Below are 14,208 nucleotides of genomic sequence, written 5' to 3' on the forward strand. Positions count from 1 at the left end.
TCAAACACACACAGAACTTGTCAAGTGTCAGTGTCAAACACACACAGAACTTGTCAAGTGTCAGTGTCAAACACACACAGAACTTGTCAAGTGTCAGTGTCAAACACACACAGAACTTGTCAAGTGTCAGTGTCAAACACACACAGAACTTGTCAAGTGTCAGTGTCGCTTCGTTATTTCAATTCTGGAAAAGGTTGCTTTCGTCTTGGTGCTTCCTTGCAATTCGCTTCGCTTCATTTGCACGGCCTTTTGGCTGCTGGTTGCATCATTGTTTTGGAGCGTGGCTATGCCACTGATGCCGTGCCCCTATTACCAGTATGCTGGTGCTCATTCTGCCGACCTTGGAAGGATGACTGGCTGAGTCAACCCCCTGGTGTTAATTCAGCGGAAACGGGTCTCGAACTCAGGATCCTCGGATCCCAAGCCACCACCCTGACCGCTAAGCCAATGCCAGGCTCTTCCCTGCAATGCTTCCCATGAATGTTGCCGTCAGCAGATCACACCAACTCCTTATGCTGGTGTTTCTTTTTTGGGGGTGGGTAGGGTGGGGAAGCTGAAAAATATTTTTTGTAACTTTTTGTCCATTTTCTTTGTCTGCAGTTGCCTTCAGAAAGAGCTTGTACAATGGAGCCTATCTAACAATTACTGTGATGTTTATAGACACTGGCCAACTTGATGTTGTTATCTACAGTAGGTGCTGGGCCAGGAATGCCGAACAGGCCACACCATAGGTGTCATCACATTCCACACATTGTTCAAAATGTGGGGTAGTTCCATATCGCCCTCGAACTTGTAAGCAACTTTGAAGTCAAAACTAATTTTGTGGTAATGAAGGAAAAGCACCTGGGATGGCTGGCTTTATCTTTTTTATTGTTTTTACAGGTGTTTTAAGGCGAGCTTGTTCTTAACTCACGTGTCACAGACAGAGAAACATCATTGTACCTTTACATGAATTGCAAGGACAGTCGATCGTGCTCAAACACCCGTAGTGCATGTGATTTGAACCTGGGTTCCCATCTTGATGAGCCGAGGTGGGGAACTCAAACTGGCTGTAACCCTTTTTTTGTTTTTGTGCATTCCATGTTCTAGGATGGAGCATCAGGATGTGCAACCACCATAAATAAGTTGATTTCCAGAGAAAACTGCAAATACATTCAGGTACTATCTATAGTGTGTGTGTGTGTGTGTGTGTGTGTGTGTGTGTGTGTGTGTGTGTGTGTGTGTGTGTGTGTGTGTGTGTGTGTGTGTGTGTGTGTGTGTGTGTGTGTGTGTGTGTGTGTGTGTGACCATTTTTATTAGAGATGGCTGTGAATGGGTCTTTGTCAACCTTTCAGATTCATGTTTGAGCCCCAAGTGTTTTAGAAAAAAAAAACATTTGAAAACGTTTAATAAAATTGCCTGATTATAATATCTCGACATGCTATTTCTGCCACTTACAAATTTAACTTCTGCAGGACAAATTATTTGTAATGATAAAAATATAACCTCTGGTTATGCTTTTGTCTTTGGAAGACTTTAGAATTTGCTCGGAATGCTTTGTGCCACCTCGAAAAAAAACCTAACGGTAACTCGTGCACTCTTCGGTCTTTAGAGGAGACACGAAGCATTCTGAGCAAATTTTAAACTTTGCTCAGAATCGGCTTCTTCTTGTAATCTACCCATCTCATCCACCAAGTTTCGTCCGAATCCGTCCAAAACGTTTTTTGATATCGTGCTATATATCGGTTTTGGCCCCATCTCTCACTGGTGAAGAATCACTTAAAAATTTATTGTAGTCGGATTCAAATCTTCAACAAAGTAATTGATTCATCCTTTTCATACACCCAACCTGTCTACCAGGTTTTGTCTGGATCAGTCCATAACTTTTTGAGATATCGTTTTTGGTCCAACATCTCAATGGTAAAGAATCAATTAATGTTGTTGTATCCAGATCCGGATCTTCACCAAAATCTAATTATTTTGTCCTTGTCACTCACTCGATCTGTCCACAAAATTTCGTCTGAATCCATCCATAACATTTTTGAGATATCCTATTCACAAACAGATAGAGAGAGAGAAACATAACCTCTGCCCACCTTTGGTGGTCGAGGTGATTTCCTTGTATGGAAGCCTAAAATCAGGTGTTCTGCACATCACTCATTCCAACGAGGACATTTGTCCAACGAGGACAAATGTGTCCAAGAGCCACGTCATTCCACCAGTCAATCTCCTTGCTATGCTTGCCCCCAGGGCATCGGGTGCCCCCAGGGCATCAGGTGCCTTTAGTTCAGCGTTTCTCAACCTTTTTACCCTTGTGGAACCCCTGAAATAGTTTTCATGTTTCAGGGAACCCCTGCATAAAAATTATTATATACCATTATTAATATCTAGCTCTTTTATATTTTTTATCGCAGTTCACGTGGTAAATATAATATATTTTTTTCGGATACCTGGTTTAAGGAAAAATGACGCCCTTTTTGTCAAATTTATTGGCAATGGAAAAAAAAACAAACATTCTGCTCGTTTATGAAACCTCACACCGAGGTTTTAATTCACAAAAAAAAAAATGTTTTTGTTTGAAAACGTCATTTTTGAAAGTGTTTGTCAACCCCGAGTCTGTTTGACAATTAAAAAACACACCTCTTGTAACTTGATCAACAAAACTTAAACAAATAAAGCTGAAGCAATAAAGGTAAACAGAAGAACTGAGAGAGAGACAGACAGACAGACAGACAGACTTCGCACTTGGAAGCACAGAGAAGATAGATGGACACTGTGCATGCGTCCCGTACTTGAGTCAGTCACTCAATGATACACGAATCCGCCGCGTACAGGACTCCACTAACCAGTGAGGGCGGTTTCACACTGGCGCCATATAGACATCGTTAAATACATTCCCTATGGTTGTTATAATTCTAAGTAATATAAGAGGTTGTAGCCTCTATTATAATAACCAAGGAGTTTCCAACAATATGCCGTACGTGTGTAGTAAAATTACGAATATTAAATCAAACAAAAACTACTCAAAAATACATTAGCCTATTTATTATTGTTTCTCGCGGAACCCCTAGCGACCTCTTGCGGAACCCTAGTGTTCCGGGGAACCCCAGTTGAGAAACACTGCTTTAGTGCGTCAAGTGTGTTTAGGGCATCAGATGCCTCAGGGCATCAGGTACCTCCATGTAGCCTCCCTGCCTGCTTCACTCCCTATTCTCACCCCCAGAAAAGTTTTGTCTTCACCAGAAGAAGTACAAGAACAACGCGGAGCTCTCTTAGAGCCAGCGTTCGCAACGCGACGCGGCTAAAAAGGCACTTGGAATGAACGCTGAGAACAATCTCTTGACAAACACTGGGGGCGGTCCCCCGACGGACAGCGGTCCCCCGACGGACGCTGGGGGAAGTCCCCCGACAACTGCAATTCTACATATATGATTATATGTATATAGTAACGAATTTCGCCCGCCCGGCGTGCGTTCGGCCACGTAACTCAAATCACGACGCGTCGCCCACCGGAACGGACAATTCAGTCGTGACCCTCCTGGAACTACCGCCAGGAGCCAGTCACGGGTGGGGGTTTAACCTCACCACAACCCAGTCCGCATTCTACCCGCGCGAAATAGGGTGAATCGCCGAATGTCGATATACCTAAGTACCCGCGCGGGTAGCGTACCGAGGAGTTGTACCACGCCGCAGGTCGACTTCGGACACGAACAGCTTAAGCAGCTCGTTCCGTGCTAAAGGGATAACCGAGCGGTGTTATCGCCGACCTCGACGGTTCAGTTTTACTTATCAGGTGTTTCAACCCACTACCAATCCCTTACATGATGCAAGATGGAAATTTCAACCAGAGGAAAGGATGCAACGAAACGGGAAACAGTTTGACAAGCACTTTTAATTCGCACGCAGACAAGCACGTATTTTACAATCATACAAAAATGCACGTACACAGTCAAAGCAAGAACAATACGCAGAGTTCAAACCGAATACAGCAATGTACAAGCACTTATACGGGTTTACTTAATAGACTGGCGCCACACACACACACATATACACCAAAAGCAAAGAAAATACAAGCCACCCTCACAGGGAAGGAGGCAGACAGGTCCGTGGACCAAATGAACGTGGGACCTGGGTGATCCGCCAGGTCCACGAGACTGAAGGGGTCTTACCCGCGCCCTCATGGTGCGATGGCGGGCTTTCCGCAATGTCCGCGCAACGCGCCTGACTCCGTGCCCCTGGTATGGTCGGTGAGCTTCTCCAGGCATGCGTTGCGCAGGCACATGTTGGTCAGTCGTCACCACGGTTGGGGCGGGGAGCAGACGGGGTTAACGGCGCTATCTCAGCGCGGATGGGGGAAATTATTGATGCTCGGGGTGGAAAGAGGGGAATGGCGGACGCTCCGTCCCGCTAGCGGGGCGTTGGGACCGCACCGACTCCGGCGCGCTCTCCCCCTTGAGCTCTCTTCTGCATCCCTGCTTCACGCCGCGACTCGTCCCTCGACCTCAACTCCCCGCTCCGTCCCCTTCACCGTCCGATCCCCGCAACGACAACCTCACGATGACCTTCGTCTTGACCCGACCAGCCCAGCCAGCACAGCACCACACAGCTCAGCACAACCCAACACACGCCCCAACTCGACACTCTCAAGTCGCCTTGTGCTCGCGTCTTTATGGACCGGAGGAGGAGCGCGTATGCTAATTCGCGGATCAAAACTCGCTTGGAGGCGGGGCCACGCCACCCGACGTTCAGCCATTGGTCGGGCAAAAAAGGGCGTGAGCCTTTCTTGATCCGAATTCCTTCCTAAAAGGAGTCCACATGCATCGTGCTTGGGGGCGAGGGCCACGCCACCCAACGTTTAGCCATTGGTTGGGCAAAAAGGGGCGTGAGCCTCTCCTGATCTGAATTTCCTCTTTCAAAGGCATCCATTTGTACCTGCGGCTCGACACGTTCGGCAAGAATCACCGAACGGGCCCTGGACAGCACGACGTTCGGTGTTGTCTGGTGATGTGGTTGTTGGTTGTGGAAGGAGAAAGGCGAAGGTCGTGGGGGGTTTGCTGTGGTGGTTTGAGTTGTTTGCGGGTGTCGTTTGGGAATGGCGGTGAAGCGATGTTTGCGGGGTGGAGTTGTGGAGGTAAAGAGGCGAAGGTGGTGGTGTTTGGTGGTTGGCGGGCGTCGTTTGGGAATGGCGGTGAAGCGGTGTTTGCGGGATGGAGTTGTGGAGGTAAAGAGGCGAAGGTGGCGGTGTTTGAGTTGTTGGGGGATTATTGGTCCAAAATAACAATAGAGAAAGAAAAATGGCTAACTCAAAGCATCGCAGCCCGGATGAATCACACATATTCCCTCTAAACAACGGGTGTGGACTAACTACACATGAACTTATCGATATATCTAACCTGAGGACCTTTCTGGTGTATTGCAAATTTCCACAGCCGTAACACTGTATATGTATGTATGTATGTATGTATGTATATATATTTATATATATATATATATATATAAAATTTTACCATTTCTTGTCCTTTGGCATCATTCAATACAGCCGATCTTAACATTATATAAGGAAGATGATGCCACCTGTCCTTCGTCCAAAATCACCTCTGTCTGGAAGAGATGGCAAGGGCTGCAGTTTCTTCCTTAGGCACCAAGGAGTTCTAACATGAACTCCATCAAACACCTCTGGGAACAAATGCATCTGGAGCTGTGAAAAATCTGAATTCTACCAAGTAGTCTGCATGGCCTGCATCAAAATCTACAACAGATTTGGCAAATTCTGGATCAGGCTGTTGCACGGATTGTGATTGATTTGATACCTTGATGGATTCAAACACTGTCATATGCCAACTCGATGAAGCAGCGCCACTCCTTTTGCATCTTCAGGTGCATACAGCTGCCGAGGCAGTTTTTCCTCGTCTCGGGAGCACAATCCTGAACGTGTCGCCACTCTGAAGTAGGTATTACAATGACTCATTTTGCCGACCTCAGAAGGATCAGTCAACCCATTCAGTGTTATTTAATGAAAAATAGGGTCTCGGACACACATCCAACCTGTCCATGAAGTTTCATCCAAATACGTCCAAAACCTTTTGAGATATCCTGCTCACAGATAAGCAGGTGTGAAAACATAACCTCCGTCCACCTTTGGTTATTGAGGTAAATACAAATAAAAATGTGTGTGTGTGTGTGTTGTGTTTTTAAACAAGCTCAAATGAGCAAAGATCCTCGTCCTCTTAATGATGACGTCATAAAAATGAATATGACGTCATTGTGATGTATCAGGTTTGCGATAAATTATCTGTGCTAATGCCCGGCGTGATTCCCACAAACAAAATTCAAACAGCTTGCCTAATCGGAGATAATGGTATAGGCGATTTCCATTAGCGGCGATATTATGACGTCAACTTTTTTCTAGGAAGAATTTCCAGAAGAGGAGATGGTTACTGCCTGCGCGTGGGCTTTCTGCATATACATGTCAAGTTTCACGAAGATCCGATGAAAACTCTGGGTTTTGAAACAAAAAATGTCAAAAAATAGGAATGACATCATAAAAATTGATATGACGTCATAGTGTTGCATCATATGTGCGGTAATTCATATCTGCTAATTCCCTGTTCGATTTCCGCAAACAGAATTCAAAAAGCTTGCCTAGTTTCGGAGATATTTTTTTCGGTGATTTCCATTAGCGGAGATATTTTGACGTCATAACTTTTTTTCTAGGAGGAATTTTCAAAATCGGAGATGGTTACTGTCTGTGCAGGGTATTTTTACATATATATGCCAAGTTTCAGGAAGTTTCAATGAAAACTGTAGGCTGTGAAACAAAAAAAGTCCACAAGAAGAACAACGTGAGTAAGACTTAGAGATCCTCCACGAGGATCTAAAAAAAAATATATATATATATATATATATATATATATATTTATATTCCTTCAATAGATGTAATGTGAACATGGTTCAAATAACTTGACTTTAAAATCTTAGGTGTTGCATTCTTGCAGTTTTGTTTGTTTGTTTGTTTTTTTTTCTTTCAAAGGGTTTAAATAGATTGCTCATTTTATTTTACAAGATTGACTTTTTCCTTGAGTCTCTTCACAAGTGAGATTGTGTGGCTGGCTGGCTCTGCATGGTTTGTTAAAATTAATTATTTTCAGAAATCATAAGGATTATTTCACTGATCTCCCTGTGTCATGTGTTATTCAAAACGGTGGAAACATTTTGCTGCTAATAATACAGAAGCCAAAAGGCTTTTCACGTTGTTTTTTTGTTTGTTTGTTTGTTTTTCTTTTTCTCTGGGAAGACACCTGGCAATGGCCGGCTTAATACAATATATGTAGTGTTTTCAAGCAAAACAAATGCCTGACAGCTCAACTAATCTTGTGAACTGATTTGTGCATTATTCTTGTTCGTGCGTATGGCAGCTTAGCTGCCAGGGTAGCTATCATTTCTTGGAAGTGCGACTGTGTCACTGATGCAGTGCCCCTCTACCAGTACACACTGGTACTCATTTTGCCGACCTCGGAAGGATGACAGGCTGACTCAACCCCCTGGTGTATTAATTCAGTGGCCAACGGGGCTTGAACTCAGGACCCGAGGATCCCAAGCCGCCACCCCAACCACTAAGCCAACGCCAGGCTATTTGTACATGTCAGAGCTCAAAGTAAATGTCAAGGCAATGTGTTGTTTTCCCCCATTTATGAGTTTAAACAGTGTCTGTTAGTATGTTGGTGTTATTAACACAAGAGCCGACTCCAACAAAAACATCTTGGATCGTTTCTATAGTGGAGAATGCAGCACTATGGTTTGAGATTGGTCATGGCGAGATAATTATCTTTACCTCTGCCACCGAAGGTGAAGGAGGTTATGTTTTCACCCCTGTCTGTTTGTTCCTTGCAAAATAGAAGATTTTTCCAGTGTATTGGTCAGTCGATGTTGTTATTCGGTCTGTCTATCAATCGCCTACAGGTCACAATTCTAAACCGATGATAATGAAACTTCACCAAGTTGCAGAGTTCGTCTCATTTGGAAAGCAGATTGATTTTGAGGTCAAATTCAAAGGTCATCTTGAGGTCGAATTTCTAAATTTCGTCATTTTTCATCCGATTGATTTGAAATTTGAGCAAGATTTGCGTATTGCATCAATGAATTGGGCAACCAACTATTTGAGGTCAAAAGGTCAAACGTCAACTCGAGGTCAAACTCATAAAATCTATTTTCAACTGAAAAATCGTCAGTTTACATCCTATTGACTTGAAAGTTGAACAGGATTTGCATTATCCATCACTGAATTGGGAAAGCAGCAACTTAAGAAGTCAACTCAAGGTCAAACTTCTAAAATCATCAAATTTTATCTGAAAAATTGTCAATTTTTATCTGATTAACCTGAAAATTAAGCAGCAATTGCATAGTGCATCACTGAATTTGGAAACCAACTATTTTTGAGGTCAAATGTCACCTCAAGATCAAACTTCTAAAATCATCAATTTCAATCTGAAAAATAATCAATTTTCAATCGATTCACCTGAGCTTTGATTAAAACTCTCAATTTCAATCTGAATGAAATGGACAATTTTGATGTATCCATGGCAACCTTTGGAGAGGGGGCGGATTTTGCAAGTATCGTGCTCTGCACGACGTCTTTTTCTTGTCTGTCTGTTTGTTCGTTTTTGTTTATTTCCTCCAGGTCACAATTTTAAACCCACCTTCACAAAATGTCACCACATGGTAGAGTTTCTCATAAACAAGAAGCCTGTTGTTTTTGAGGTCAAAAGGTCAAATGGTCAATGTAGGCCAAAGGTCAACAAATTTGTCGAATTTCTAACATCCTCAATTTTCATCCGATTGAGAAATTAGAACAAATTTGCATATCGGGTCAATGAATTCAACCACCAATTATTTTTGAAGTCAACAACCAAAATGTCAACATCGCAGGAATTTCTAAAATTGTCAGTTGTCAACCGATTGACTCGATTTGAAGAGGATTTATATTTCAGGTCACTGAATTCAACCACCCAATTATTTTTGACGTCACTATCGAGCCAAAGGTCGATAACTGAGGTGGAATTTCTAAAATCCTTAATTTTCATCCCATTGACTTGAAATTTGAAGAGGGTTTGCACATCAGTTCACTGCATTCAACCACCAATTATTTTTGAGGACAGCATAGGCCGAATTTCTAAGATTGTCGATTTTCATCTGATTGACTTGAAATATGGAGGAGTTTGCATATTTCATCATTGAATTCAACCACCAATTATTTTTGAGGTCAACATAGACCAAAAGGTCAACAATGGCCAAAAGTCACCAACTAAATCTAAAATCCTCTCTAAAAAAAAATTTCTAAAATCCTCATTTTTCATCCCATTGACTTGAAATTTGAAGAGGAGTTGCAAATTTGGTCATTGAATTCAACCACCAATTATTTTTGAGGTCAAATTTGTTTTGGGGACTTTACAAGTGCTGTGCTTTGCACAACGTCTTTCTTGTTACTTACGAAATCTAAAGATTTCATAAGTATATTGATGACTTCCGTCCTCTGTTTGCTTGTGTGTTTGTTTGTGTGTGTGTTTGTGTGTTTGTTTGTGGGCACGATAACTCGAGAACGGAAGAAGCTACCAATGTCAAATTACACCACGTGATTCAGGAGGGTGATGGCTAGCGCTGATTAGATTTTGGTCAAAATCGGTCAAAGGTCAAGGTCACAGTGAGGTCAAACATTCGATTTTTGATGGTTTTGCACAGAATCATCGTAGAAACTTCTGGTTTGCGTCGCTACCTTCTCTCGAGACAGCTTTTATTAGACAAGGTCAGAGGTCAAATTGACGATTTCGTAAGTACCAGTCTATGACTGCTTGTTTGTTTGTTTGTGAATAAAATATCTCAAAAAGTTGTTGATGTATTTGGATGGAAGTTGGTGGAGAGCTTGGGTATGTGACACGGACAAAATGATTTGATTTTGGTGAAGATCCGAATCCGGATCTGGATCTGAGAATTTTGAAGTGATTTTTCACCATTGAGAGATAGGGCAAACAACATTTTGCACGATATCACAAAAAGTTATGGATGGATTCGGATGAAATTTGATGCAGGAGTTGGTTCGGTGACGAGAATAAGCTGCTTTAAATTTTAGGTCCGGTCCGAATCCAGATCCGGCCTATCAATGGGATACAAAACGTAAACTAATCAGCCTGGTGGAGGTATGCACTTTACCGAGCTCCCTTCAAATTTAAAACTGTGGTTGAATAATAGTTGCTGAAAAATGTTTAATATTTAATGTGTCAGTGCTTCACCAGTTCCACAGAGACACTTTTTCACTTTCCTTGCACCTCTTCATTTGTGAAGGCAGAAATGTCCCCCCCCCCTTTCTTCTCACTTGCAGATTTGTACACCAAGTAAATGCAGCCGGCCCATGACATTTAAACTCGAATGAGGCAAGTGCTCAATTCACTGCCATTCTCACCAGATTGCCCAAATTCCTGCAACATTTGGTATTCCTGTCTGAGCACTTCGCTTGCCATACTGGCTTCAAATTCTAAATAACGTGTTGCTTTGTCCATAGTTTCCTAGTTCTCGTAGTTCACAGAAACAAACACTGCTGTCTCCTAATGTCCCAGTCCTGCATGCGATTTGTTTTCATTATTCCCCTACCGCCATCTCCCACTGATCCTCAATGTCAAAAAAAACAACAACCCATTTGATTCACCTCCAGGCCTGACAATATTAATTGCTGTTATTCCAGTGTACTATTTTGTTCATTCTACATTGGCCTTGATCATGTTTTATTTTTTTTTTCCCCCAAGCACAGTTTGCTGTTAGTAGTCACCTGTTATTAATCTTTTCTTTTTTATTTTGTCCTGTTCTTTGTTGCACAACCTCACCTCCCCCACACCCCACTTCCCACTTTTAGCATCCAAGGTCTATCCATTAATTTTGAGGAACCGTGATCAGGAACAGCAGACATCATGCGAGGTGTGCAAGGTATTTCCTTTTCATTGCGCTGCGAGTTGCCTAATTAGCATCCTGCTGTTTCACTTGGCAGAGACTTTATGTTTTTGCTTCACCTGCACTCGTACATGTCAAGTCCACTCTGCGTTGCACATGATTTCATGCCAATTTTGGGATTGGATACAGGCTAAGTTCGAAGAATATTGTTTAAGAAAAAAAAAAAATCTGTATATTTAACACTGCATTCACATTTATTGTCAAGCAATGATGTATTTAAGCCTTCAGTTTACGAACCTGGCTTTTTACCCCTGAGAATTGAGTATTCCTGTTGCATGAACAATGATGTAATCATTCGCAGTTTCTGAGTTGTGTGAATCCTTGCTGCACATGATGCTTTTCTTCCGATCATTGCTTCTTCATTGTCGGAGAAGCATCGCAAATTTGGTGCCATTCTCGGCTTCGCCTTTCCACCATCAGTGCAAGCAGCCTTTTGTGGCTCGGAGCTGAGCAGAAGCTGGAAGTGATTCTGCGGCCTCTTGGGATGTGTCGGTCAGGAACCATGCTTGCTTAGTGAGTGGCTCTGAAGCCTGAAACGCACAATTCAGTCTGGAAGACTTGGCCCACTCTGCAGCCGTGACCTCCAAAGCTTGATGGAATCTTTACTGACCTCCACCAGATATGCTTCCTGCCGCTGTACGGCCGAGCCGTTATAAAATGCGATGCCACGCTCCATGGCGTTGAGCGAAAATGATGTTTCCAACCTCCCACCTGCTGGCTTTACGATGAAAAATAGCTTATAGAATCAAGTGAAATCGGACTTGCTTTAGTCTTGTGTTTTTATTTTTTTTATTTTTGTGCTCGGGTGGGGTAGAATTTAAATGGCAAAGTATTTGTTTAATTGCAAGTCTGAAGCAAGTGAAAATTGAAGGATAATATTACAAAAAAAATTGGGTTTAAGATACAAAATGGCAACAATATTGGAGAGTTTGTGAAATTGTAAGCACTCCAAAGGGCTTAATCATATCTCCCATGTTTCATTATTGCAGATGTGGAGGCAGCACTGCACTCGGTGACCCGATTGCAGGGACGACTTGCTGAGCATGGCCTCGGGACATCTGCTCATGCTGACCAGCTCGCATTGCTTCAGACTACCCTTCAGAACCCTGCGTTCCTCAGGATGTTGGCTCTTCAGGGGTCCATTAAGCAACTTGGCGAGCAGGTATAATTTCCCTTCCCCTCTATCCCTCCCCAATATTGCACGTTCTGTAAGATTTGTGTTTAGTCTCCAAGTCTCTATTTGGTGTCCACATTTAAACTGATTATCCTGATTCCTGTTCTCCCTCCTCCTCTACACTTTGCAGCTGAAAATGGTCTCTCAACCCCCCTCGCCAAGTTTTGATTTCATGCCCTCAGGGCAGCTTTCTTGGAATGGTCAACCAAAGGAAGCCTTACAGGAGCCATTATTGACTGTCCAGAATGGTTCCTCAGTAAGTGGCCTAGATTTTCTTGCAACTCGGAAATAAGAGATGGAGAAGTCCATCAAATACTGTACTGCTGTGCAAAGCAATGTTTCCCTCTCGTGGCAGCATGTGCATATGTAGACCGTTATTGGCGAGTGCCATTGGGCATTGATATCTTTGATTTTAGATTAAAAAAAAAAAATTGTCTCCTTACCAAACATTACAAGAAACTTTCAAACCATACAACTCCTTTTAAAATTAAATGGAAAATCTTCTTCCAATTACATTGCAATCAATTTCCATGGTTTAGTTTCGGTGAAGGTTTTGAGTCATTTCTTCCAACAATTTTTTTTTTCTGGCATTTCATATCATTGAGTTTTAATGAGGGATTTGTCATTTTGTGAGCACAAAAGTGTGACGGAATAACTCTGGTTTAAGAAATTCCTTCTTACGTCGATCTGACCATGTTCCGTGGTCAGACCACGATCTGACCAAGACCATGACCAACATCTTGGGATGCTGAAGATATTGTTATGTTTGTGGGGTAGATTTAGGAATTTCATAGGAAAGATAGGATTGTATAGAGCTGCTTCGCCCGTGGACGTGTAGGAGACATCTCGATGTAAATTAAGTAGGGAAACTGTGAGCTTTAGTGTTACTCGTCACCACACGGTGGGTGGTGCTGTGCTAATTAGATTGGGATTGAGGATAATTCCCCCAGTATGTAATCTCCCCCTGTGACTTTTCCCTATGTTCTTGTATTACCAAACAGCAATGACAGAATTATGTTTTCATAATGGTAACGGCCATTGCAGCTGAGCTGCAAGACCAGGGCGGGAGGGGCCCCACCTCTAAAGGTGACGGCGGGCGAAGTCACGCCCCCGAGGCTGATGATTGATGGGCATGACATTGGGGTGCGAGAAGCCAAGAGGGTGGTGGCTTTGTTGGTTCCGTTCGTTGCGAGAAAGGAACTCACGAGTGCGGAGCAAGAGTTGAATGAGTAGTCGAGGGAGGAACGTGGTTACACGAAGGATCTCCCTTTGCTCTCCTCTCGGCATGATGAAAGCTGCGTGGTTCTTGTGCTCATGCTGTGTGAATTTTCAGTGTGCTGGGCAAGGCGTTGGCCATTGACTATTCGGCTGAGCCGTGAAGCGTGTGCGTTTCTGAGGAGGGAAGAAGAGTGTTCCTTGTGGCCTGATCACGGGGACTTGGAAATCGTCTCGTCATGTGGGCCATCGTTGTGAACAGACCGGGTGTGGGAGAGGAACAGTTGGCATGTTCGCTCTTGAGAATAAGCTACACCTCAGTTCCTGAACCCTGACCTCGAGTGCCATCTCCGAATTACCTCCAGTATGTCTTCCTGCCCAGAGAGCGACTGGGTGCCATTGTGAGTGCATGTTTCTCATGCAGTGATGAAGTGGTTTTGGTGAACTTCAAGCTTGAGGAGCCCATCCTTGGGCCCACAGATAAGTGCTATGATAAAGGCCATTCCCTCCATTCACAGGTGTGTGTGTGTGTGTGTGTGTGTGTGTGTGTGTGTGTGTGTGTGTGTGTGTGTGTGTGTGTGTATGTGTGTATGTGTGTGTGTGTGTGTGTGTGTGTGTGTGTGTGTGTGTGTGTGTGTGTGTGTGTGTGTGTGTATGTGTGTATGTGTATATATATATATTTTACACACACACACACACACACACACACACACACACACACACACACACACTGATGAGCCAAGCATTATGACCACCTGCCTAATATGTTGTTGGTCCTCCGTGTGCCGCCAAAACAGTGCCGACCCGCCGAGGCATGGACTCTGCAAGACCCCTGAAGATGTCCT

The 14,208-nt window shown here is 43.4% G+C and overlaps 1 protein-coding gene across 15 annotated transcripts in view; it reads left to right on the forward strand.

The window, feature by feature from the left end:
- PATJ (PATJ crumbs cell polarity complex component) overlaps nt 1-14,208 on the forward strand; it is a 222,761-nt gene that overhangs the window by 3,307 nt on the left and 205,246 nt on the right. For 10 of the 15 annotated variants that reach the window (XR_015059284.1, XM_085885456.1, XM_085885442.1 and 7 more), the window contains 4 exons: nt 1,090-1,158; nt 10,880-10,950; nt 11,964-12,136; nt 12,279-12,404. Coding sequence is in view for 14 of the 15 variants with exons in the window: in XM_085885456.1 (XP_085741582.1) it covers nt 10,935-10,950; nt 11,964-12,136; nt 12,279-12,404 (315 nt within the window). In the remaining variant the exon portion in view is untranslated. Of the gene's footprint in view, nt 1-1,089; nt 1,159-10,351; nt 10,404-10,879; nt 10,951-11,963; nt 12,137-12,278; nt 12,405-14,208 lie in introns of all 15 variants that reach the window. The other 5 variants (XM_085885443.1, XM_085885447.1, XM_085885449.1 and 2 more) reach the window with 3 other exon arrangements.

This window comes from Eptatretus burgeri, chromosome 6 (assembly GCF_056783735.1).
Source record: "Eptatretus burgeri isolate ZD-2024b chromosome 6, Ebu_testis_v1, whole genome shotgun sequence".
Taxonomy (NCBI): Eukaryota; Metazoa; Chordata; class Myxini; order Myxiniformes; family Myxinidae; genus Eptatretus; species Eptatretus burgeri.